Source organism: Lagopus leucura, unplaced genomic scaffold (assembly GCF_019238085.1).
Source record: "Lagopus leucura isolate 7727_CA_CO unplaced genomic scaffold, USGS_WTPT01 Super-Scaffold_100001, whole genome shotgun sequence".
In the NCBI taxonomy this organism is placed as follows: Eukaryota; Metazoa; Chordata; class Aves; order Galliformes; family Phasianidae; genus Lagopus; species Lagopus leucura.
In genome coordinates this window covers 1,468,151-1,490,347 of record NW_024962262.1, presented here as the reverse complement: position 1 = coordinate 1,490,347, position 22,197 = coordinate 1,468,151, and the positions used below count along the sequence as shown (strand labels likewise).

Sequence of the window (22,197 nt, the reverse complement as noted above, 5' to 3'; positions counted from 1 at the left end):
CAGCCTGTTCCAGCACCTCACCACTCTCTCTGGAAAGAATTTCCCCCTGACATCCAACCTCAATCTTCCCTTGCTCAACTTAAAACCATTTCCCCTTGTCCTGCTGTTATCTACCCTTTCAAAGAGTTGATTCCCCTCCTCTTTGTAGGCTCCCTTTAGGTACTGAAAGGCTGCAATGAGGTGACATCACAGCCTTCTTTTCTTCAGGCTGAACAAGCCCAGCTCCCTCAGCCTGTCTTTGTAGGGAAGGTGCTCCAGCTCCCTGGTCATCTTCGTGGCTCTCGTCTGAACCCTCTCCAACAGCTCCCTGTCTTTCTTGTACTGAGGGCTCCAGACCTGGACACAGTCCTCCAGATGGGGCCTCACAAGAGCAGAGTAAAGGGGGACAATCACCTCCCTGTCCCTGCTGGCCACCCTTCTTCTGATGGAGCCCAGGATACCATTTGCCTTCTGAGCTGCAAGAGCACACTGCTGGCTCATGTTAAGTTTTTCGTCTATCAAGACCCCCAGATCCTTCTCCACAGGGCTGCTCTCAAGGACCGCTCCTTCCAGTCTGTATGGATGTCTGGGATTCCTCCGGCCCAAGTGCAAAATTCTGCACTTTGCCATGTTGAACCTCATCAGGTTCACCCAGGCCCACCTTTCCAGCCTCTCGAGGTCCCTCTGACTGGCATCCCTTCCTTCCACCGTGTCAACCACACCACTCAGCTTGGTGTCATCAGCAAACTTGCTGAGGGTGCACTCGATTCTGTCATCGATGTCATTGATAAAGATGTTAAAGAGCACCGGTCCCAAGACAGACCCCTGGGGGATGCCGCTCGTTACCGGCCTCCAGCTGGACATAGAGCCATTGATGACCACCCTCTGCCTTGCGGCCTTTCAACCAGTTTCTTATCCATCAACTGGTTCACCCACCAAATCCACATCCTTCCAATGTGGAGATAAGGATGTGGTACAGGTCTTACTGATCTTACCTTGCCACACTGGGCATATAAGACGCCAAGATACTTTGCCTGTGGAGGAATTCTGAGACAACTTTGAATTGCACAGTGGTGTACAGATATACAACCACTCTGCAATCCCTGTCCCACTCAATTGTAACTGTAGACAGCAAGGGAAGATAGTAAATAGTATAGATATTCTAGTGGAATTTGGACCATTACTTCCAACAGATGAAAATATGCAAACTATTCATTGCCTCCTGGTTTTGCTTCTCTTCCTCTTTTCTGAATAGTTTATCTTTCCTCGCAAAGTAGTGATGAATAGGAATGCAAGGACTGTTTTACATTATCACATGTCCTCTTTGGAAGCACTTTGAGCAGAGTTGTTCTAGAATACACTGAAAGAGTAAGATGTTGATATTTTTCTTGGCTGATATTCAGATGCGGAAAGTTTGATTGTTAACTACATTAATATGTATGAAATCAGTGAAGGGCTTGGGCTGGTTATATTTGGACCTGGACCTGTTGCACAGTTGTAATTTCCCCTTTTTTTTTTTTTTTTTTTTTTTTTTTTTTTTTTTTTTCGTTATGTCCTTTAATGAAAACTACACTACTTAATGATATACTTCAGTGCAGCACAAATTATGGGCTTGAAACAGAACAGAAATGTCTGAGACCTTGATTTAAGCATCAGGGCATGTCTTCTCAAAATCATTGACATTAATAATAAAGACGTATTTCAAACAAAATTTTCAGCCTTTGTTCTGCTGTCCTTCAATTTTCACAAGTGACAAAGCCCAAGCTGCCAAGTTTCTGCTCTGTTTTGGCGGACTTCTGTTCGTATGGAGAATACTTGACAGGACAGCCAAATTCTGTCTTGCTTTTGCTGGCAGCTTTCCTTTTCCTCGTGCACGCTCCCACCAGATCTTTGAAAATCATATTTTTACATGCTTAACAATATAATTATTTACATGCTTTAATAACATGATTTTACATTGCTTAGTCTTCATGGCCATTTATAGGTATGTGCCTCTGCATGCTAAAGACATTAAAATATCAGTAATTAAACTATTCTTTATTACAGAGTTAAGAAGTTAAGAATCTTTATGATATTATTTTGGTATAAGCGAGAAGCAGGACTGGTTTTAAAATAAAATCAGGCATCGTTTTTAATGGCTTTACAAGCAAACCTTTACAGAACCTGAAAAGGAAATACTAAAAAGTCAGCCCTCCCCAGTTTTATTATTTGGATTGAACAATCAAAGAATTTAAAGGTATAGACTGGGTATTTCTGAAATCTCTAAGGGTGTTCTCCTGTCCTGTAGATAGAAGCAGGGCTGTGCTGCTCATGGTGAAGCTGTTCTTTCTTATTCTGATGCACAGTAGATGACTGTGGTGTGTTATCTTCCAGGGGCCAATGCCAAATGCTAAATATCCCAGATAACGAAGATCATATGTGTAATCTAGGAATGCGTTCCACTTGGCTCAAGTCAAATACAAAGTGTTCCCGAAGTCTTGTACATTGTGTTTTCAGGGTTTTAGTCAGAAGATATGTGGATGATCCAAGCTATGTGACTGGTTGAAGACAAAAATAGAGGCTTCTAATAAATGTGAATTGCCAGGAGGCCTTAACTGTCTTCTTTTCACAGGGAAGATGAGTGCTTGGCGTTTCAGAAAAATGCAATTGTGAATAGGAATGGAATAAGTTCACTGTGAGTAACTAACTTGTTAAGCAGGTATTTTGCTTGAAATCGTTCTGCTCATTCTTCACTCGTTTCCATGGTAGCAATTAATTTTTCCTCTGCAAAGTAATCTTTGCAAGATGCACTGGGTTGGATGCACCTCTCTGCTTGCAGTGACTATGGCAGGAAGAGGCCCCAGGCAGCTGCCATCTCTTCAGCTCCTGTGGCACTTGCTTCCATACAGCCCCCAACCAACTCCTGGTGGGAGGAGCGAGGACAGCACAGTGCCTGCTGGGCTGAAGGCCTCTTCTGAAATTTCACAGCTTCGGTTTTTTGTGAGAACTGCAAGCAAGTTTCATTAGACATCAAATTTCCAGTGTCAAGATGGAGCAAAAGTCATATTCTCAAAGACTCATCCAACAATGCAAATGAAGAGCCCTCTACTTCTGTATTTAATTTTGAGATTTAATTAAAACTCAACATTTTGGACTATGACTTTTTTTTTTTTTTTAATTTTCTATTTCATGAGAAGTTCTGATATGTTAGCATTCTATCTTTACCTGAATGAGAGTGAGTCTCTGAACGAGAACTTCTCTGGAGTTCTCCCCTCAGTATGCCCTGTTTCCACACGCAAGGCAAGGAAACATGAATTTCTATACAGATAGTGAAAAGTTTAGGAAAGACAAAGCTATTTTTCTTCAATTTGTTCTTCCTTTTTAAATTAATCACACTTAATTAAAATAATGATGATAATGTTATTGAATGTGAGCCAGCAATGTGCCTGGCTGGCCAAGACGGCCACCAGCATCCTGGCTTGCACCAGCAATAGTGCAGCCAGCAGGAGCAGGGAGGGGCTCGTCCCTCTGCACTCAGCTCTGGTGAGGCCTCACCTTGAGTACTGTGTTCAGTCTTGGGCCCCTCACTACGAGAAAGCCCTGGAGTGTCCAGAGAAAGGCAGCAGAGCTGTGAAGGGTCTGGAGCACAAGGCTTATGGGGAGCAGCTGAGGGAACTGGGATTGTTCAGTCTGAAGAAGAAGAAGCTCAGGGGAGACCTTACTGCCCTCTGCAGCTGCCTTAAAGGAGGATTTGGGGATGTGCAGGTCAGCCTCTCCTCCCCTGTAACTACCAATAGAGCTAGAGGGAATACCCTCAAGTTGCGCTAGGGGAGGTTCAGGCTGGACATCAGGAGAAATTTCTTCTCAGGAAGAGTGGTGAGGCATTGGAACAGGATGCCCAGCAATGTGGTGAAGTCACCGTCCCTGGGGATGTTCAAGAAACGTTTGGATGCTGTAATAAGGGACATGGTTTAGTGGGAAATATTGGTGATAGGTGGATAGTTGGACTGGATAATCTTGGAGGTCATTTTCAACCTTGGTGATTCTATTATTCTGTGATTCTATGAATGTACTATTTGTCATTTTTATAGTATTTCTAATTCATCCATGATTTAAGCTAATTATTACACTGGAGTGTTGTTTCTTTAAACCACATACTTGAATGCATAAGTTATTTTTATGTAGTAATAGCTGGGGATAAAATTTTATTAACTGTTAACAAGGAACAAAGTGAACTTTCTGAGGCCTCAAATGGCCTTTTAACTCCGAGACTGGCATTCCTGTAGCCCCGCTGTTTTTTCTGTTTTGTTTTGTGTGAGCATGTGTGTGTATGTGTGCATATGTTTGTTTTTGATAAAACACATCAGGTCTTCATTTATTACATACAAAGTGGCTTATAACGATGTTTGTACATCTGGAGATTGAAATGAGCTGGGGCTCTCAGAGATCTGCTGCTTTTTTATTAAAAGAACGGGAGTAAAGGTAAGAAGACTGCAGGCTTGGAAGAGGGGTTTTGGAAGGATTGGAGTTTAAATGAAGGATTAATTTTACAATAAATGACTAATAGTTTAACACCCGTGCTTTAAGCCGATTCCCCTTTGGATGGAGTTGTGACAATCTGAAGACGAAGGAGGCGAAGGGCACCGCTCAGTAGGATGAGTGCTCATCCAGATGTCTCTGCCCACGTCTGCTTTTGGATTCAGCCCACTTAGGGACTTTTGGGATTAAGCCTTGAGATCTGGCAAAATGCAGCCCTTGTGCAGCCATTGTGTATCCCTGGTTTTAGACAATGAAATCTCTGCCAAACTACAGTCTGGCCAAGCAGTTTGGGCAGCAGCATACCTGAGGAAATCACAGGACTGACTTGCTCAGACTTCTTTGTGGCCGTTTATCTTGTGTAAACAAGCAGAAAGCCTCTAATGATGTGCAGGCTGATCTGCAGCCTCTGGTGTTCTCACCTCTGACAAGGACCAGCATTAAATATGCATTGAACTCTCCTCCTGGCTGATAGAGCATCGCTTCTCCACTTCCAATTGCTTTCTCATGGAATACAGAACTGCTGGGGGGAGTTTTTGATCACACTGTGAGAATAACAATCTATCTTTGGATTTCTTCTGTGCTTATGTCTTAAGTGCTTGAATACCATAGGCTAGATCCAGTGAAGGATAATGCTCTCAGGAGCAAGGAATGGGAATCATTTAGGTACCTGAATTTAAAGCCATGACTTGAAAGTCCTCAGTGGCTGCCTGATCTCCCAAGTGCCTCTGGTCTTTAGGCATTAACCAGCTAATAGGAAAGCTCTCCATATATATAGAGTTGTGCTTTTGCCTGGCTGCTGACGGCACTGAACAGGTCAATGCCAAAGAACTGAACACTGTCCCCTGGGGCACTGCAACCACCATTCTACTGACCCCACTTAACCTGTCTGGACAAAGGCAAGGGATGTTTCTAGCCTGTTTACTGGTCAGGTCCTCACTGGTCACCTCTACTCTTTGTGAAGCTGCTGGCCATGAAGCCTGTGCACCTTCACTGGAAATGAATTGCCCACGCTCAGTTCTCTCCTTCCTCAGACACCTCATCTTCCACTTCCCAAAAGAGTGATGCAACTACTATGTCTGTTCCCGGGATTTTGTTTTTGCATATGGCTCACTGACACATCCAGGCTCAGCCTTTCATATCCATAGCTCAGAGTGGTTGCATGCTTCCCATTTATGTACTTACTTATTACCATCAGGTGTGTGGGTTTGAAGTGCCCTCTAATATCTTCTTCCCCCATCACAGGCCGCCAGTGAAGTAGAATCCTCTGACTAACCCACCAAAACACTCTTGCACGTGCAGGCAGGTAGTTGTAAGGGGTAAACAGGTATGTGTGGCTGCCCCTGATGTGGCTGCTGGCTGTCCATAGGAATCTGGGTCACACATATGCAAGGGCTGGCAGCAGCAGGCATATCAAATAATCTCTTTGCTGTAATAGGATAATTCCTGTGCTGCAGTACTAGTATCAAAACATGAACTAAAGCCCTTGAAGCAAACCAAAGCCAGATTTGTTCCCATTAGAGCTGGGACAGGTGCAGTGAAGTGATAGTCCCTTCTGACACGGGCACTCGTATTGGCTGTTCCTCATAGGAAAGTGGTCCCAAAGGATACTTCTGAGGAGGCCTTATCTTGTAAAGGCAATTCTTGAGCTGTTTCTAGGTTGTTTTGTGTATGATTACTTTGTTTACCATCAGCAAGTTTCTCCTGAAAAGGGCATTCAGAGAACAGCTTCTGGTGGATTCTATCTCTGCTTTGCCTGGCCACATGTTTTGAAGTCTTGCACTGTTTTGAATGCTTCTCTTAAAACTTGTTGCTGCGCAACTGCGTACTCTTCATATGTGTCAGGATCTGAGGGGAAGAGCCTTGCTGAACCACTTCTTGAAGAATGGCAAAATCAGAGGCAACAGGGCTTTCAAAGATCACGAACAACCCTTCTGATACTACCTGGTAACTATGTGAGGTGTCTGGCAGGCTATAAACCTTCAGGCAGTCACCTAGAAACTGCTGTATTTCCCTGTTAAAAGGACACAGTCCCACAATAGTCTTGTTATTGCCCATTTACAGCCTATGTAACAGGTAGCTGCAGATAGTGGCGTAACTGCAGGCAGGTGCTTACATGTGGGCTCACTGACAGCCACAAATGATGGGCCAGAAGGGATTTCTAAAGATGCTCACACCAAGCTTGTCATATGTACACCTCAGCTTGACAGGGCTTGTTTCTGCTGAGCTCTGCAGCATGTCCTGGCTATTTTTGGTAGCCTAGAATTCCTGGCTAATGCATGACCTACACTGAACTCTTGTAATACGTTTTGCCAGGAGGTATTTGAAACCCCCATTTGGAGTAAGGGTTAATTTCAACCTTGATGTAACTCCCGATCAGCTGAGTTGAACTAAGCTCTTAGATGTCCCGATAGGGATTAAGTTGATTAAATGTCCCAGTTGTGATTGCTGTTTTACAAAATGTTATGGTAGGGCATAATCATCATCCTTTCAGGCTACTAAAATAATGCTGAACCCATCTAGGGAAACAAGGGTGAAGCTGGAACCCCAAAATGCTCTCCTCTATGACAGCAGAATGGGTACAAAGGAGCCAGTGTGGAGGAGGCAAGAACTCCTCCAGACTTCTTGTAGGCCGTGAGACACTCCAAAGCAGTGAGAGTGCACTGTGGAACAAAGGATCAGTTCTTCGCAAGACCAAAACAGATTTCACTGACTTCTGCACATGGATATGTCCTCCTTTACACTTCTTCCCCTTGTGAGAGGAGTTGGACCAACATCCCTTAGACTCGGTGGTCTCCAGTTGGGCTATGTGGCAGGACTGGAGGACACCCACACAGCAAGAGCTTTTCACTAGGTGTTTACTTAACTTGCACTAAATTCTTTTCAGGTGCAAATAGGCAAAATATGACTGAAACGTGTGGTGCTACTTTTTACCAGTAGAGAATGTTGCCCTTATGCTAAATGTTCAGAGTAAACACCTTGCAGCTGTTTGTTAAAATAAAGTAATTTTTAAAAATCTTGGAAGTAAACCAAACCACAAGTGTGTTTCCTGTCTCCAGCCACCACGCTGTAATACGTTTGCTCTGCAGAGAATATTGTCCTTTTGGCTATGCAGAAATTACTTAAGTGCTGTTTGCGTTCTGATAAGCTGCCAAGCTTCCATTCTGAAACGTGGAGGATTTTTTTAATGATGCTTCTTATCCTAAAGCTATTTGATATTTTACTGCAAGTCTTAATCATGTACTGATTTCTGGAAGACTACAGTAGAAAAGTACACTTACACACTTTGGCACCTCCAACAACCAGTGTAAACCATGCTGATTCATTGTAATAGTTTTTATTATTTTAAAGCAGATTTTAATGTCATGCAAACATGATTTCAGATACTTAGGGAACAACTTTCAGAATTCTAGAATAATTTCAGTTGGAACATTTTCACAGTGTATTTTGAATTATAATATGCCCACTGAATTTTAGAAGCAGAAAAGCAGTAAAGAAGTTGCAACTAGTTGCACATTTATGCAAATGCAAGCAGACATTTTAGTACTTAGAAATAATAACTAATGCTCTTTAAAAATCTGAGTAGATCTCACTAGCTTCACTGTACAAAAGCTACTGTACGTGATGGCAATGGCCTACGAGAACGTTAAAAGAGTGCTTGCAGAAAATAGACTTGCTATTTCTGGAATGCTGTACTGTTTTCACAGTGCTGCTTCAACTCTGTATGCTTTACCATAGATGTCAGCAAGCAAACCTGCCCTGCATCCTCAGAAAAATAAGCCCTTAGCAGAACAGGGATGAGGTTGACAGCAGGTTTTCAGAAATGGGTTTGCAGCCTCTGTGATTAAGAAAGTTTTTATACTTATCTGTCCAAGTCCCTTCTATAAATAGTCAGCTTGAGATTAAACAGCATTCTGATTTTCTGTCAGCCCTTACCTACCACCTTCCTGGAAAGCACTCCTACCCTCCAGGCTGATACTTTTTGTGCTTACTTCCCCCCTCCAGGTATAATTACCATTTATTATAATAAAGTGCTGCATAAACTTAGATGAAAAGCTTACTCCAAATCATGAGAAGCTGAAGTGGGAAGACGTGGAAGATTAAAAAGAGCGTGGCCAGCAGGTCAAAGGAGGTGATCCTCCCCCTCTACTCTGCCCTGGTAAGACCTCATCTGGAGTACTGCGTCCAGTTCTGGGCTCCCCAGTACAAAAAAGACAGGGATCTCTTGGAAAGAGTCCAGCGGAGGGCCACGAAGGTGGTGAAGGGCCTGGAGCATCTCTCCTGTGAAGAAAGGCTGAGTGAACTGGGTCTGTTCAGCCTTGAGAAAAGGAGACTGAGAGGGGACCTGATCCAGGTCTATAAATATCTAAGGTGTGGGGGGCAGAATGGCGAGGCCAGACTGTTTTCAGTGGTGAGTGGAGACAGGACAAGGGGAAACGGCAGGAAACTGCAGCTTAGGAAGTTCCGCACAAACATGCGCAAGAACTTCTTTACAGTGAGGTGACGGAGCACTGGAACAGGCTGCCCAGGGAGGTGGTGGAGTCTTCTTCTCTGGAGATGTTCAAGACCTGCCTGGATGCCTACCTGTGCGACCTGGTGTAGGGAACCTGCTTTGGCAGGGGGGTTGGACTCGATGATCTCTGGAGGTCCCTTCCAACCCCTACAATTCTGTGATTCTGTGATTCTGTGATTCTGGGCATGCGGGTGGCTCTCCAATGCACTGATTGTGGTTGAAAGGTAGCATGTGGTTTGCACCTTAAAGTGCACTGGATTATTAATGTTATTATTAAATCTAAGTGTCTAAATAGGGTTCAGAACCTGCGGATTGCTCTTGTGGGTGAGTTGTGTCTGCATGGAGCTTTGTTCATGGAAGGAGGAGCTGTGAGCACTTGGCCCTGAAGCCAAAGGGCCTTGGTGTGGCCATGAAGAATCCTGCTGGGGACAGGGCCTGCTTGCTGGCATCCTCATCCTCAGCATCTTTTTCGTTCCATAAAGTGGTATGAGTTTGTGCCAAATCAGGAGCTGTGTCACAAGGACACCTCCAGTTAGGGAGTGTTAACATGCAGAACCATGTGTTGTATTTCCCAGTTTCTGCCTCTTTGCGTCTGCAGCTGGATTTGAGGAAATAATAAAGTAACCACACAGGGCTTTGATTGTCCCACAGCCATTCTTCAAAGACACAGTCCCTGGCTGATGCAGTTCAGACAATCTCCTGTGATAAACCAGTTGCAACCCCAGCCTTTCTTGTATGGCAGGGACTCTTTTCAAGCCATATGCATTAATGAGCCTGACAGAGGCTACGCTCATCAAGAACATAAGCAGGACTGTTCCTGTTGTCTTGCATTTGGTCCCAAGCATAGCTGTTAAGTTTCAATGTATAAGAAAATCTCTTCTTTCTCTGCATTTTTTGCTTTTCTCTTTTTCACACATAGAATGTGACAATCGGTTACCATGATACTGCCAGGTTGGTGAGATACAGTATGACACATCCAAACTATCATGATGAAATTAGATAAATGTTGAAGTCTTGAAATGTTAACACTGCACTTGAGTGCACTCTAAGCAGCTGTGGGACATGGATCAGTGCTCACTTACGTAAGACAGGTCTTGGTTTTATTCCCACCTTATCTCAGAAAAAACAGGACTGCACAGCACTATGAAGCCGTTTTATTTTGATTGGTTAAAGAACAGTTATAGAGTGGGTTGGGTTGGAAAGGGCCTTTAAGATCATCTAGTTCCAATGCTCTGCTGTTGGAAGGGTCACTTCCCACTTGGTAAGACTGCTAAAAGCCCCATCCAGCTTCCCTTCAGTGCTTCCAGGGAGGGGGCATCACAATGACTCTCGGCAACCTGTTCCAGTGTCTCACCACCATCGCAGTAAAGAATTTATTCCTAATATCTAGTCTAAATCTACCCTCTTCTAGTTTAGAGCCATTTCCCCATGTCATGATGCTACTTGCCATTAGAAGAAGTCCCTCCCTTGCTTTTCTGTAAGTCCCCTTCAGGTACTGGAAGGTCTCTGTAAGGCCCCCCTGGCACCTTCTCCAGACTGAAGAGACCCAGTTATTGATACCTTAATAAGTTTGTTATATTGGATGCAAAGTACCTCCTAACCACACAATGTGGTTAATATACCTTATGCATTAACTGATTTCAAGAGTAAACAATCTTGGCTTCAAAGCTCCTGTTAACAAAGCCAGTGTCGTTAGCAAAAAATATGAAGCAAACATCTATTAAGCTGACATGGAATTTTCTCCCGATAGGAAGTTTTAGGAACTTAAGTGTCAAAGAAAGAGACGTGGAAAGAAAGTGCAAATATCAGTACCTCATCTCCAGCATAAGCTCCATTAAGAAAATGACAGGAATTAATTTTTCTGGGTCAGAATTGTTTTGGGGATGTCTCTGCTAGTCACAAATCACACGTTGGCCCTGACAGTTGGCAAAAATCCAAAATGTGGGCCGGGCTGTATACAGTTCTGGCTGTGCAGATAGCTGCTGTTTTCCCCAGCCTTGGGAAGGTGTGAAGAGCTCCTGCTTCTCTCACTGGGTTGCTCCAATCCAGCGCTCTGACTCAGTGATGAGAATGTAAATGCAAAAGTTGAAAATTAATGCTCTGTGCTTTTACTAAAGATAATTTGCTGATTCTTTAAATCAATCCAAAGCAAGCCCCTGAGGTATACAGAATAATCTTGTGGTCTTGTGAATGCTGTGAGCACTGGCATCTGCTCTGTCTGATGGGCTCTGCAGCCTGTGTCTAAAACAAAGTTGAGTTTATGCCGTGAGCTGCAAGCTCTTCAGATGTAAGGATAAAACTGGGAAGAGCCAGGTGAACTGGGAAGAACTGAATCTTTACTTGAGCTTCAGAATGGGCACAAATATTGCACATGGTAAAATGTTTTATTTAATATACCTATCTGTGAAATGAACCTAGGCTAGGTTGTTCACTCTGGGAGGAATTTGGAAGGTCTGATGTAGGCGTAGCTGCTGGGCAGGCTCTCACCTGGCTGGACTGCTTTGCATTCCAGTCCAATGCGTAGCCGTTGTCCCTCCTCTAATGAAATTGCACATTTCTCACCTACCTCCCTTGAAGGACTTCTGAGGTTGCTCAGTCTGGATAAGAAGAGGCCCAGGGGAGACCTGTTCAAGTCTACAACTCTGTACAGCTGCCAGAAAGGAGGTTGTGGTGAGGTGGAGGTCAGCCTCTGCTCTCAGGTAACTATGATAGGACAAGACATAATGGCCTTAAGTTGCACCAGAGGAGGTTCCATTTGGGTAATAGGAGCAATGTCTTCTCAGGAGGAGTGGTGAGGCACTGGCATAGGCTGGAGATGGGGGAGTCACTGTCCCAAGAGGTGTTCAAGAACCATGGAGATGTGGCACTGAGGGACGTGGTTAGTGGGCATTGTGGGGATGGGTTGATGGTTGAACTGTAAGATCTTAGTAATCTTTTCCGATCATGATTCTGTGATTCTATGACTTCAGAGATCAAAGAACAGAGTGTTGTTTTATCTCCAGAGAAATCAGCCATGGAGAGAGCATTGAGACTGTATCCTTAGAGGAAATAGATTTCTGCAGCTGCAGAAGCTGTCATCAACAAAGGAAGGTTCTGACAGAGGACAATAATGAAAACAAGGTGTGTGGTTAGGATGGAGCACAAGCAGTGTGTGAAAAGGATGTCATGTAGCTGAGATACCTGCAATAGATCATTCCAGCTTAGGTAACTTGGAGGACAGATTGCTTCCTTAAATGACAGATAGGGTGAAGTCATCCTCTGGAATCAAGGAGAAGTTTCCCATTGGCGTATATCACCTTTGTATCATGGATTTAATAACAGCTTAACATAGGCTATTAAAATCTTTTTGGGTATCTATAATTTCTTCCATTGCTTTCACTACAAACAAACAATTAAGCTGATGACTCCACCACACTAAGAATTAAAATAAACACATCGGGGATCACATTGTTCAGATATCTGTTTTTCTGAGAAACCAGTGGGGAAAGAAGGAGTATTGCTTGGTTTTTTTTTTTGTGGTTTCTGGTAAATACAGCATTGCTGAAGTGAGCATGGATGTGTTTGCTTTCATGCTGGATGCAGTGGGGATGTATTTTTTGTTTTTGGCTGACTATTGAGAGCTTTCAGCTTCATATGCTACACCCACAAAATTGAAGTGTTCTTATAAATCACTGTGCTTTGAAAAAAAGGCACAAAACACCTATTTTGATTAATTTGAAAAATAATAGGTGTAAAAACAGGGCCCTGAAAATGTCAAGAGAAAACTCTTCAATTATCTTTTCACTGATTTCAGGCAGTAGAGTGATTTTAATCTATTCTCGAGTAACCTGGGAGTCCCTCTGTAGATATCCTCAAATAACAGAATTTGCTTCTTGGTTAAAATCATGCATGAAAATGTCAGACCCCAAAATAGTACCTTTGTGTAGAAATACCCAACTGCTGGACAGGTGCAGAGGGAATGCCATCGAAATGCCAATGTGAGCCTGGATTCTACGTGAAGCAGAACACGACTGCTGACTTTGCAGGGTAACCCCGTCTTTCAGAAATCAGTTCACAGTCCCTCTTAACAAATGAGGATGAAGGCTTTTTTCTTTACAGACTGGAAAGGTGTTACTTTGTGGGGACCCAGAAGTATTGATCTTAGAATGAATTTAGAAGAACGTAGAGAATTCTGAGAAGGCCTGAGATTACTGACATACTTTTTGACACACTGGCATAAGCACTGATTTTTGTATAATTCTATTTGAATGAATTTTCAAAGAGTGCATATATGAGTGCTTAGCTTTTTTTCTTTTTTTTTTTTCAAATTATACCCATTTAATGGCCTGAAAAGTCAGTGAGCCATTAAAAACTGAAGTTCAACATTACCTTTCATATAAATCCCTGTGCCTGAGGTTACAGCTTATCTGCATTTTCTTCAATGTAACAAAGCTTGGGTTTCATTCACGTCTTTCAAAAATTGAAAAAACTGGAACATCATTTGAGAGGATCAAAAGGATGCTTTTGATTTTCCCCCATGTTCCTGAGCTGCAGGGCTTTAGAAGGCCTGGTTGGATAAATAGCTTTGATTTTCTTCTGCTTTGTTTCAAAGAAAGAAGAGATTTTCACCTTTTTTTAAATTTTTTTTTTTTGGTCAGGTAAACTCCATTAAAACATGTCAGTCCTTTTTAGAGTTCAGATGATAGAGATGCATGGAAATAACTCAAGATCTGAGTCAAGGGGCAGATTTCGTTAAAATAACTGATTTATATTATTGTGTTTTCCTTTTCTAAAACCAAGTTCCATTTGTTTGAGCCTTGGCATCAGTAAACCTAGTACACCCTCCTTCGCTTATCGGTGTGACAAAGATTTCGCTTAATTTGATGAATTTGTGGGATGACAAATCAGGCCAATGAAATGTGGAAACAGAAATGACCCAAGTTGAGTTGCCTATATGGAAATATTTGAGGCTGAGCCAGCAAGGAATTTGAGTAAGGTTTTATGAGTGTTTGTGGTTGTTTGGTTGCAGCAGTGGAACATGAAAGGTTTTGTTCTGACTGTTGTCATTACTGGATTCAATGTAAGTGACTATTTCTCCACTTAACCTTCGAGGTGAAGACCGTGCATGATTCCTGCACAGCTGGACTGCTCATCTTTCTCGATTTCTGTCAAAGTTTCTGGGCCAAGTACCATCAAGCTGCCAGTCACCGATGAACTGTTGAATTGGTGAATTCTCATGCAAGTGGCATGTTGTGGGCCGCAGTGTGTGTCAGCAGCACCCAATGTGTTGCACCAAAGTTCCTCTCTGTTTTTTAACTCTGCTCTCATGAGCAACCCTCCTGCTTATGAGCAATCAAATAACTTTGGTTTGCATTGTTCATCTGAAAGATGTTTTTCTTCTTTCTCTCTTCCCTAAAGGAGCAGGTAATTAAAGTCAAGAGGGAGACTGTGAATTAAGTCGAGGAATGCCTTCATAAATTCAGGCTACTAACCAGAAAGGGGAAAGCAGAAAAACTAAGATGCTCACCAGCCCCTTACAGATCAGTGAAAGTGTGTCCTGCTAATGTAGGCCAATCTGAGAGCTTATCCTTTCTCTCTCTGCTGTCAGGATTTCCTATATAATTTCCTGAGTAATCCAGCTACAGGCAGTGAGGAGAGGAGGCTGGGAAATCAGCCAGGCTGTAAGGGAGGTGTAAGGAGGCTTGTAATCTTCTTCAAAGATTTTCTCTGCTCACTCTTGTTTTCTTTCATATCTCTCCTGTGTGTTTTGGGGCTTTCACTTTGTAATGTCCGTTTCTTCTCTCAACAAAATCGTTAGGTGTTTGTCTTTCATTCCAGTGGGTATAGGAATAAACTGTAAGCTCAAAGCTGCTCAATTCAGGCTTTTCTTTCCAAGGCGATCCAACCAAGATTTAGCTTGATTTTTCTTTTATTTTTTCCTTGCTGAAGAATATATGAAGAATGTATTTGAATGAAAACAGAACTGTTTGTTCAACCAAAAGGAAGGGTTTCATTTGGAAAGACCTCTAGAGAAAGCAAATAATTGAAAAAGTCAGATCTGCAAGATCTGGAGAAAAAATGCTGATTGGTCCTGGCTTTAATCGAGAATTTCCTTAGGTAAAGCATACCATAGTGCAGGAAGCACAGATTTGGTTCTGTCATCTGCTGGGAGAATTGGAAGTCACATCTCTGGCTTTCCAGTGGAAACTTGTACCCGGAGAAGCCCTGCAACCTGTTCCTAGGAAACCTCTGTATGGAGAGCCTTCAGAAGGTGCAGTGTTTTCCCTAAGAATTCAAACAAAGGGAGACTAATATAAATAGACAAAATGGAGAAGGCTGTATTTTAATCATTGTCATTTGCTAAAGGCTGTCTATGTTCTTGTGCTGTAAAAGAGTCAGCAAGGATAGTCCCATGAGATGTAATCAAACATCTCATTGTCGTCAGTGTCCCTGTAACCTTTTACAGAAGTGGGTCAAATAAATGACCTTTATGTGGTGGCTATGGAAAGTCCCTTCCCAGTCCTCACTCATTGATGTTTGGGTGAATTGGGTTCCTTTATTCTTTCCTTCTTCCTTTTGCAGGGAAGGCTGCTTCTCCCCCATCAGCCCGGAGGCATGTCCCCTTGTGCAGTCCTTTATGTGCCACAACAGGACGTTCCTCCTTGATGGCCATGTGCAGCTGAAGACAGGCCTGCAGACCCAGGAGCGACACCTCTTCCTCTTCACAGACCTTCTGGTTGTTGCCAAGTCCAAGTGAGTATGGCATCCCCTCCTACAAAGTAGCCCTTTTTTTCAGTAGAGGTATTCCTTCATGTTTTTTCGGTAGTAAATGTTCCCTAAATCATCAAGCAGCTTTTTTTGTCAACATGAGTTAGGTGCCTGAACTCAGCAGTCACTTTTGTAGATGCTAGAACCCATAGCATCCAGGCCACAGTACAGAGCAGCAGCAGATATTCTTGAATACACTGCTTGCATTATATCATGTTCCCTGCCTTGGGAACTGAGTGTTATAAACTCACAACTGCTCAGCGTGTCCCTTGGGATGCCTTGAACTGAAAGTTGCTAAGGGTTAGGTGTTGCTGTGTTGGAGAGAGGCTACAGACTTTCGCACTTACCTGGGAGCTACTTTGATGCTCTCTAATGATCATAAAATCATAGAAGTTTTAAGGTTGGAAAGACCACTAAGATCATCTAGTCCAACCATCAACCCCTTGCCTGTGACCACTCTAGACAATGTCAATCAGTGCGACATCCACCCTTCTCTTGAAAACCTCCAGGGATGATGATTTCACCACCTCCCTTGACAGCCTATGCTTCACCACTCTTTCTGAGAAGAAAGATTCTGAGCAGCTGATGAGCAGCTGCCTAAGAACAGAGGTCACGGGCAGCATCACAGTGCTGTGCCAGAAGCAGCATGAGGATAGGAAGCAGTGCTCAATGGTCTGTGCTGAGCTCCTGTGCAGTCAGGCTTGCTGCTAAGCTCTGATTGTGCACTCTACCATTCACAATTAAATCAGATTTACAAGCTGTGTCTAGCATGCCAGCTTCATGCAGCATTTGTAGTTTAAGGCAATTTTAGAGGGTGCTTTCGCTTGTTGTTATGGGGAAATAACCATAAGGGATCCTGAAGCAGCTTCATTCTCTGTTAGGCACTGTTTGTAGTCTCACAGGGTGGGCAATCTCGATGTGAATCCTGGGCTTTTGCAATGTGTCTCTTCACTTAAGCAGTTGTTTCAGAGGCTGCTGGGAAAAGCCAGAATAAATCTGCATTTTCAGTAGAAATCTGAGCACTGTCTGTTTGAATCACACACAGTAAATACAACCCCCCAGAAGAACTCCTTCACCTTATGTAGTGTGACAACATGGAGAATACTGTACCCAAACACGCTCTGCTAAGGTTGTTTGGTGAACACTGAGATTTTTACAGGGCATCTTACTGTTCTACCAGCAGTTGCAGTAATATAATTGTTTCTGCATTTGTTTGTGATTGTGTTGTATTTAGGCTGGGATTCAACGCAATTTAGGCTTTCAAATGCTATGTATTTGCAACTCAGCTGGGCTCCTTTGTCTCAGTAGAGGAAAGCCAGCACCTCCCTGTGGCAAACCCACTCCTTTAGAAAAGAGCATCAGCAGTGGGGAGGGGACTGCTCAGAGGCATCACCTCACTGCTTTAGGTGTGAGCTCCTGAGCTGTGGAAGGCTGAAGCCAGGTGAGATGAGTGCCTCCCACATGGTCAGCATGCTGAGCCCCAGGCTGGGCTGTGCATACCTGCAGGTCTGACTGGCTCCCAGTGGCATTGGAAAGCCCTATTCTGTGTCACCACTCTAAAATATGGTCCCTAGGAGTAATAACGGCTCTTACAGCACTTGATTGAATGTGGTGAGGAGTCTGCAATGCTTGATGGAGTTGGAACAGAACAAATTGTGCTTCTGTATGTGGAAAGAAAAGGGGAGAAATAAGCCACATCTTTGCTAGAAGTGGTAAAAATAGTAAAGTGATATCACTTCATGTATTTTGAATTATATTCATGCATTTTAAAGAACTCATTGGGATGTTCTCTCTACAGCTTCCCTGACAGCAATTAAAGCATCACAGCTGTCACTAATGAACACTATGTGAAAATCAGCATTTTTAAAGGTACCACACACCAAAATACCATTTCTGATTCCTAAAGGGAAAACCTGAGTGGTATGTACTGCTCTGCAGCCTTAACTAGGGATTGCTGTTGACTTTCTAGTAGTGGATGCAGAGTCGGGCCAGAAGGTCACCAGGATAATGTCTAGATGGAATTGATACAGCTGAGTCTGATTTAACTTCAGGGTTATTCCATACGCAGATGCTAAAAATTTATAATATTCTTTTCATTAAGCAGTTTTTTCCAACTTGGAGCCTATACGTATCTAAGAGATGCCTCTTAGGTGCAGCTCAGTACATTGCCAGTGCCAAATGAGCTGGAAGTAGCTGGTCAATGCACAAGGGAGCTCATGTGTAACTAGACTTTGTGTGATTGGCAAATGGGCATACATTTTTCCAAAGAGAGCAACAAATAGCTGGTGTCCTCTAAGCTGGCTGAGCAAAGTCCTGCCCAACACTGAGCTCCTGCTTGAAAGAGATGAATTGGCATTGCTCCCATGGAAATGTGAGGAGGTGAGTCCTTTCCACAGCTGATCTGGTGTGACTTTGAACAAAGTACCTATCGGTCCATTTTCTGATACTTCCTAATCGTTTTTGAAATGCAGATTGTTATCTTTTCAGTTCACCCATTAACTCAGCTTATGAAAAATAAGACTAATACTCTGTGCTTGTCTGTCTTCTGTCCCTTCATTTAATGCCTTCATGTGAGGATTGCCATACATTAATTGGTCGGTTGTTTGTTTTTTTTTTTTTACTAACCCAATACTAAGGGTGCAGAATTGTATGCTGTTTTCCATTTACTAATTAGATTTCTTCCAGAGACTGTGTGTTTTAATTGGGCAGAGTAAATATTTCAAGGGTGTTTCAGTTCACCGATCAAGGTTTCTCACATAAGCTTTTGTAAGGGAAGGAAATGGCCTCCTCTTTCTTCTCTCTAACACATACACACACATATACATGTTCATTTTAGGGTTACTTTCCAAACTTGGTTGGACATAGAGATTAATGGTTGAGTAAATACGTGGAATTACAGTAGCGATTGCCCACTAGTTCCATTAATGCTTTTGTCAGAAGGTCCTATTAAGAGGATTAGCAAATCTAGTGAGAAGTTAATCTTCCATCTGTTAACAGCCTCAAGGTATCCAATTGCCACTTACAGAAAGCCAAAGGATCTGAGTTTGCCCTGCAGAGGTAAGACAACTTGAGGTACATCAGTACCTCCATCACTGATGAGCATGAATTTTCTGTGATTTCAGTGCAAATTGGATCTGCCTGATCTTTTCAAGACTGCTTTAAAAAAATGATCTTGGATAAAAATCATCTTTAAAAAAAAGAAAAAAGGAGATACTCCTTCCATTTTTCCAATGTTCAGCCATGCTTATTCCTTAGTCAGTAATGATAAATTCACTTCTAGATGTAATGCCTTGGCACTTAAATAGACGACTCACCTTTCAGCAGCACTGAGAACTCATGGACTGGAGAAAGATTGTGGCAGATAGGGATAAAATTATACCTCAGGCCCTTTAGATGTTAATGGAGGCTCCCCTTTCAGCGCCTCTAGAAACCAGGCCACTTGAATACTGATGATAGCTGAGAGCTGTGACTAGGCATGGCAAATAGGGTAAGGATATACATCAGGAACGACGGGGAGAGCAGATCTGTGCTTCACCCTGCCAACACCTGCTGCTGGCACTGCAGGGGCCTGGCTTTATGAACTGTAAATGTTAAGAAGTGAAGCAGCCTGTAGAGAGTTTACTGTACTGAATACTGGGGAAAAGGTATTGAGGAGAAAGGGAAGCTCAGCAGACTTATCCCCAGCATAACCCCAGTCTTAATGGTGCTGTCAGGCCAATCACCCATTTATTAAGATTTACATTACAATTTATGTCTGTATTTGGCTGTAAGTCTCCATTTATACAGTTCATTCTGTGGACAGTCTGCTACAGTCCTTTCTATATTCATCTTATCTGCTAGATCACAAATTGGCTTGATGATGAGTGTACTGAAATATTCTAAGCTTCTTTTGGACAGGGTAACAAAGTGTGATAGCTTAAAGAGAACTGAAATGTTCAGCTGGCAGGAAACACTATGGTATGGTTTAAAAAATGCATGAGCTTGAGATGGTATTTTACAGTGTTCTCATTCAAGTGCATCTTTTTGTTGTGGTGCGGACTGGAGGTCTTTTCTTTCCCAGCACTGTGAATGTGGCAGGGCTATCAGCAGTGCTCTGTCCAGAGATACCTGTTAGCACACTGTCAGCTGGACCAACTGAGGTACTGCAAGTTCATCACAATCCTCCTTAGAGCTGCAGACTCCAAGTGCTTTCATGCTTCAGACCATATTAGTTCAGTCTGTCCTAAATCAAATACCTTGTAAACGAGACTAATCTCAGAGAAGGTAGTCTTTCTGTACCAGAACCCTAAGAAACTGCTTACCTGGCATATTTATTTATAAAGCACTAATCGCCATGCTGCCTGGTGCTGTCCCCATCCATATTTCCAGCAGTGCGATGAGCTGACATGCTCTTGTTTGCAATCCTCGGATTAGAAGGGCCTTCAGGGAAGTGCCATTTATTCTTCAGCCTTTCCCTGCTAGTACAGCAAGCTCGTGGTTTTAATGTAAATTAAATTTCAAAAGTTTAGAAAAATCATGTAAAATACCTTTTTTGTAAATAAGTAGATATTTTGAGAACACAGTGGGTGTTCTTAAAGGAGAAGAACTTTGCAAAGATGGACCTGGGGGTCTTGATGGACATACAAACATGAGTCAACAATGCTCCTGAACACAAGTCAGCAATATGCCTCTGCCTCTAAGAAGGCAAACAGTATTCCTAGCTGCATTTTGCAAAGCATTGTCATCAGATCAAAGGAGGTGATCCTTCCCCTCTCCTCAGCTCTGGTCAGGTCACATCTGAATTGCTGAGTCCAGTTCTGGGCCCTCCAATAACAGAGACACATGGACGTGCTGGAGTGAGTCAAATGAAGGGCCGTCAAGATAATGAAAGGACTGGAGCACCTCTGCTGTGAGGAGAAGCTGAAAGAGCTGGGTCTGTTCATCCTGGAGGAGAGGAGGCTCAGGGGGATCTCATCAGTGTCCATAAATGATGTCTGGAGGTAGGGTGCAAAGAGCTCAGAGGCAGGCACTGCTCAGTGGTGCCCAGTGCCAAGGCAAGTGGCAATGGGCACAAACTTGAATCAGGAGGTTTCCTGTAAACATGAGGAAGCACTTGAACCAGATGACCTTCAGAGGTCCCTTCTATCCTTAGCCATCCTGTGGTGCTGTAAAGTCCTGCAGCTAGTCTGTGGAGGTCTGACATGACCCAGGCTGTTGTGTCTTTCCTGAGAAGTAGCTTTTTCAGTCTGATTGAGTTACTGCTATTCACAGTCAGCACAGTTGTTGGCCGTGGAGCTAAGCAATCATACTATACTGTTAACACCTCAGCAGCGCTGAAGTTGCTGAAGTCCAAGAGTGATTTTGCCTAATGGTGAAATTTGGAAGTGAGCTCCAGACATGGGCAGTTTTGTCACAGAAAGCAAGATGCCAAGGGACCTGTTTATCTCACATATCAATTCTGTTGATCTCACTTAGATCAAAAATTGCTCTATTTTCACATGCAACGCAAACAAAACATTGATTTCTTTAACTAAAGCAGAAGTGCTCTTTCCATCAATTCTTTTCAAATGTGCTCAAAGGAAGAGGAAATTCTGAGTTATTTAACCTGTCTTGTTATGTATTCCTGTGTGTGACAAACGTGTGAATTTCTGCCATCAGGTCGCACTCTCATTTCAAACTGAAGTGCCAAGCACGTCTCTGTGAGATGTGGACAGCATTTTGCACAGAAGAAGTCTGCGAAGGCAGCACCGACCCAGATAGGTCCTTTGTTTTGGGCTGGCCCACCACCAACTGTGTGGCAAATTTCAGGTAAGAAATGAGGCATGTTTTATTTAGCAAGTTACTGAAATGTGTTTAGGCTGAGAGGTTGAGGCAGCCATAGAGTCATTTCAGCACCAGTGAATATAGGAGGGAAGAATTAATCGATTCTTAAAGTAGTTCCCTCTACTGCTGTGAGCAAGTCACCCTCCGTGCCCCATCTTCAGTCTCTGCAAATGTAGCAGCAGTACTCTCTTATCACTTAAAAAATCTGAGAGAGCATGTGATTTGGCAGAGCACTGTCTGTGCTGCAGACTTGCTCGGTTGGAAGTCTCTTTTTGTTGTTTTTGTTTTTTTTTATATAATTGGTACATACTTCAGTTAATTGATAAAATGAATTAGAAATAGTAAACAACCAAGCTAATGATAGAATCCAAGAGACCCTTGTAGGACAATTTCAGGCAGAAATGCTTGTACTGGAAGTAACAGGAGACATAGGGCAAAGTAGTGACTTTTTTTTCCTATTTCTCTTTTTCATAAAATTATGCCAAAGAAAATGTTAAAATTCCTCCTGAAGCAAAATCACTGAAAGATTTTGGTCCATCTTTGCAGCATTGGCTGTAGGACACATAAGGGCTATAGAGGTAATGTCAGTGATTAGGCTAATTTCACTCTCAGTGAGAGGGCTGTCAGCACTGTGTGCGAGG

The 22,197-nt window shown here is 43.0% G+C and overlaps 1 protein-coding gene across 2 annotated transcripts in view; it reads left to right on the top strand.

The window, feature by feature from the left end:
- The window catches only part of ARHGAP20 (Rho GTPase activating protein 20), a 62,070-nt gene that overhangs the window by 12,995 nt on the left and 26,878 nt on the right, over positions 1 to 22,197 (top strand). Inside the window, exons 3-5 of one of the 2 annotated variants that reach the window (XM_042867358.1) lie at positions 15,569 to 15,739; positions 18,752 to 18,811; positions 21,392 to 21,541. In XM_042867358.1, the coding sequence (XP_042723292.1) occupies positions 15,569 to 15,739; positions 18,752 to 18,811; positions 21,392 to 21,541 (381 nt within the window). The remainder of the gene's footprint in view (positions 1 to 15,568; positions 15,740 to 18,751; positions 18,812 to 21,391; positions 21,542 to 22,197) is intronic. The other variant, XM_042867359.1, reaches the window with a different exon arrangement.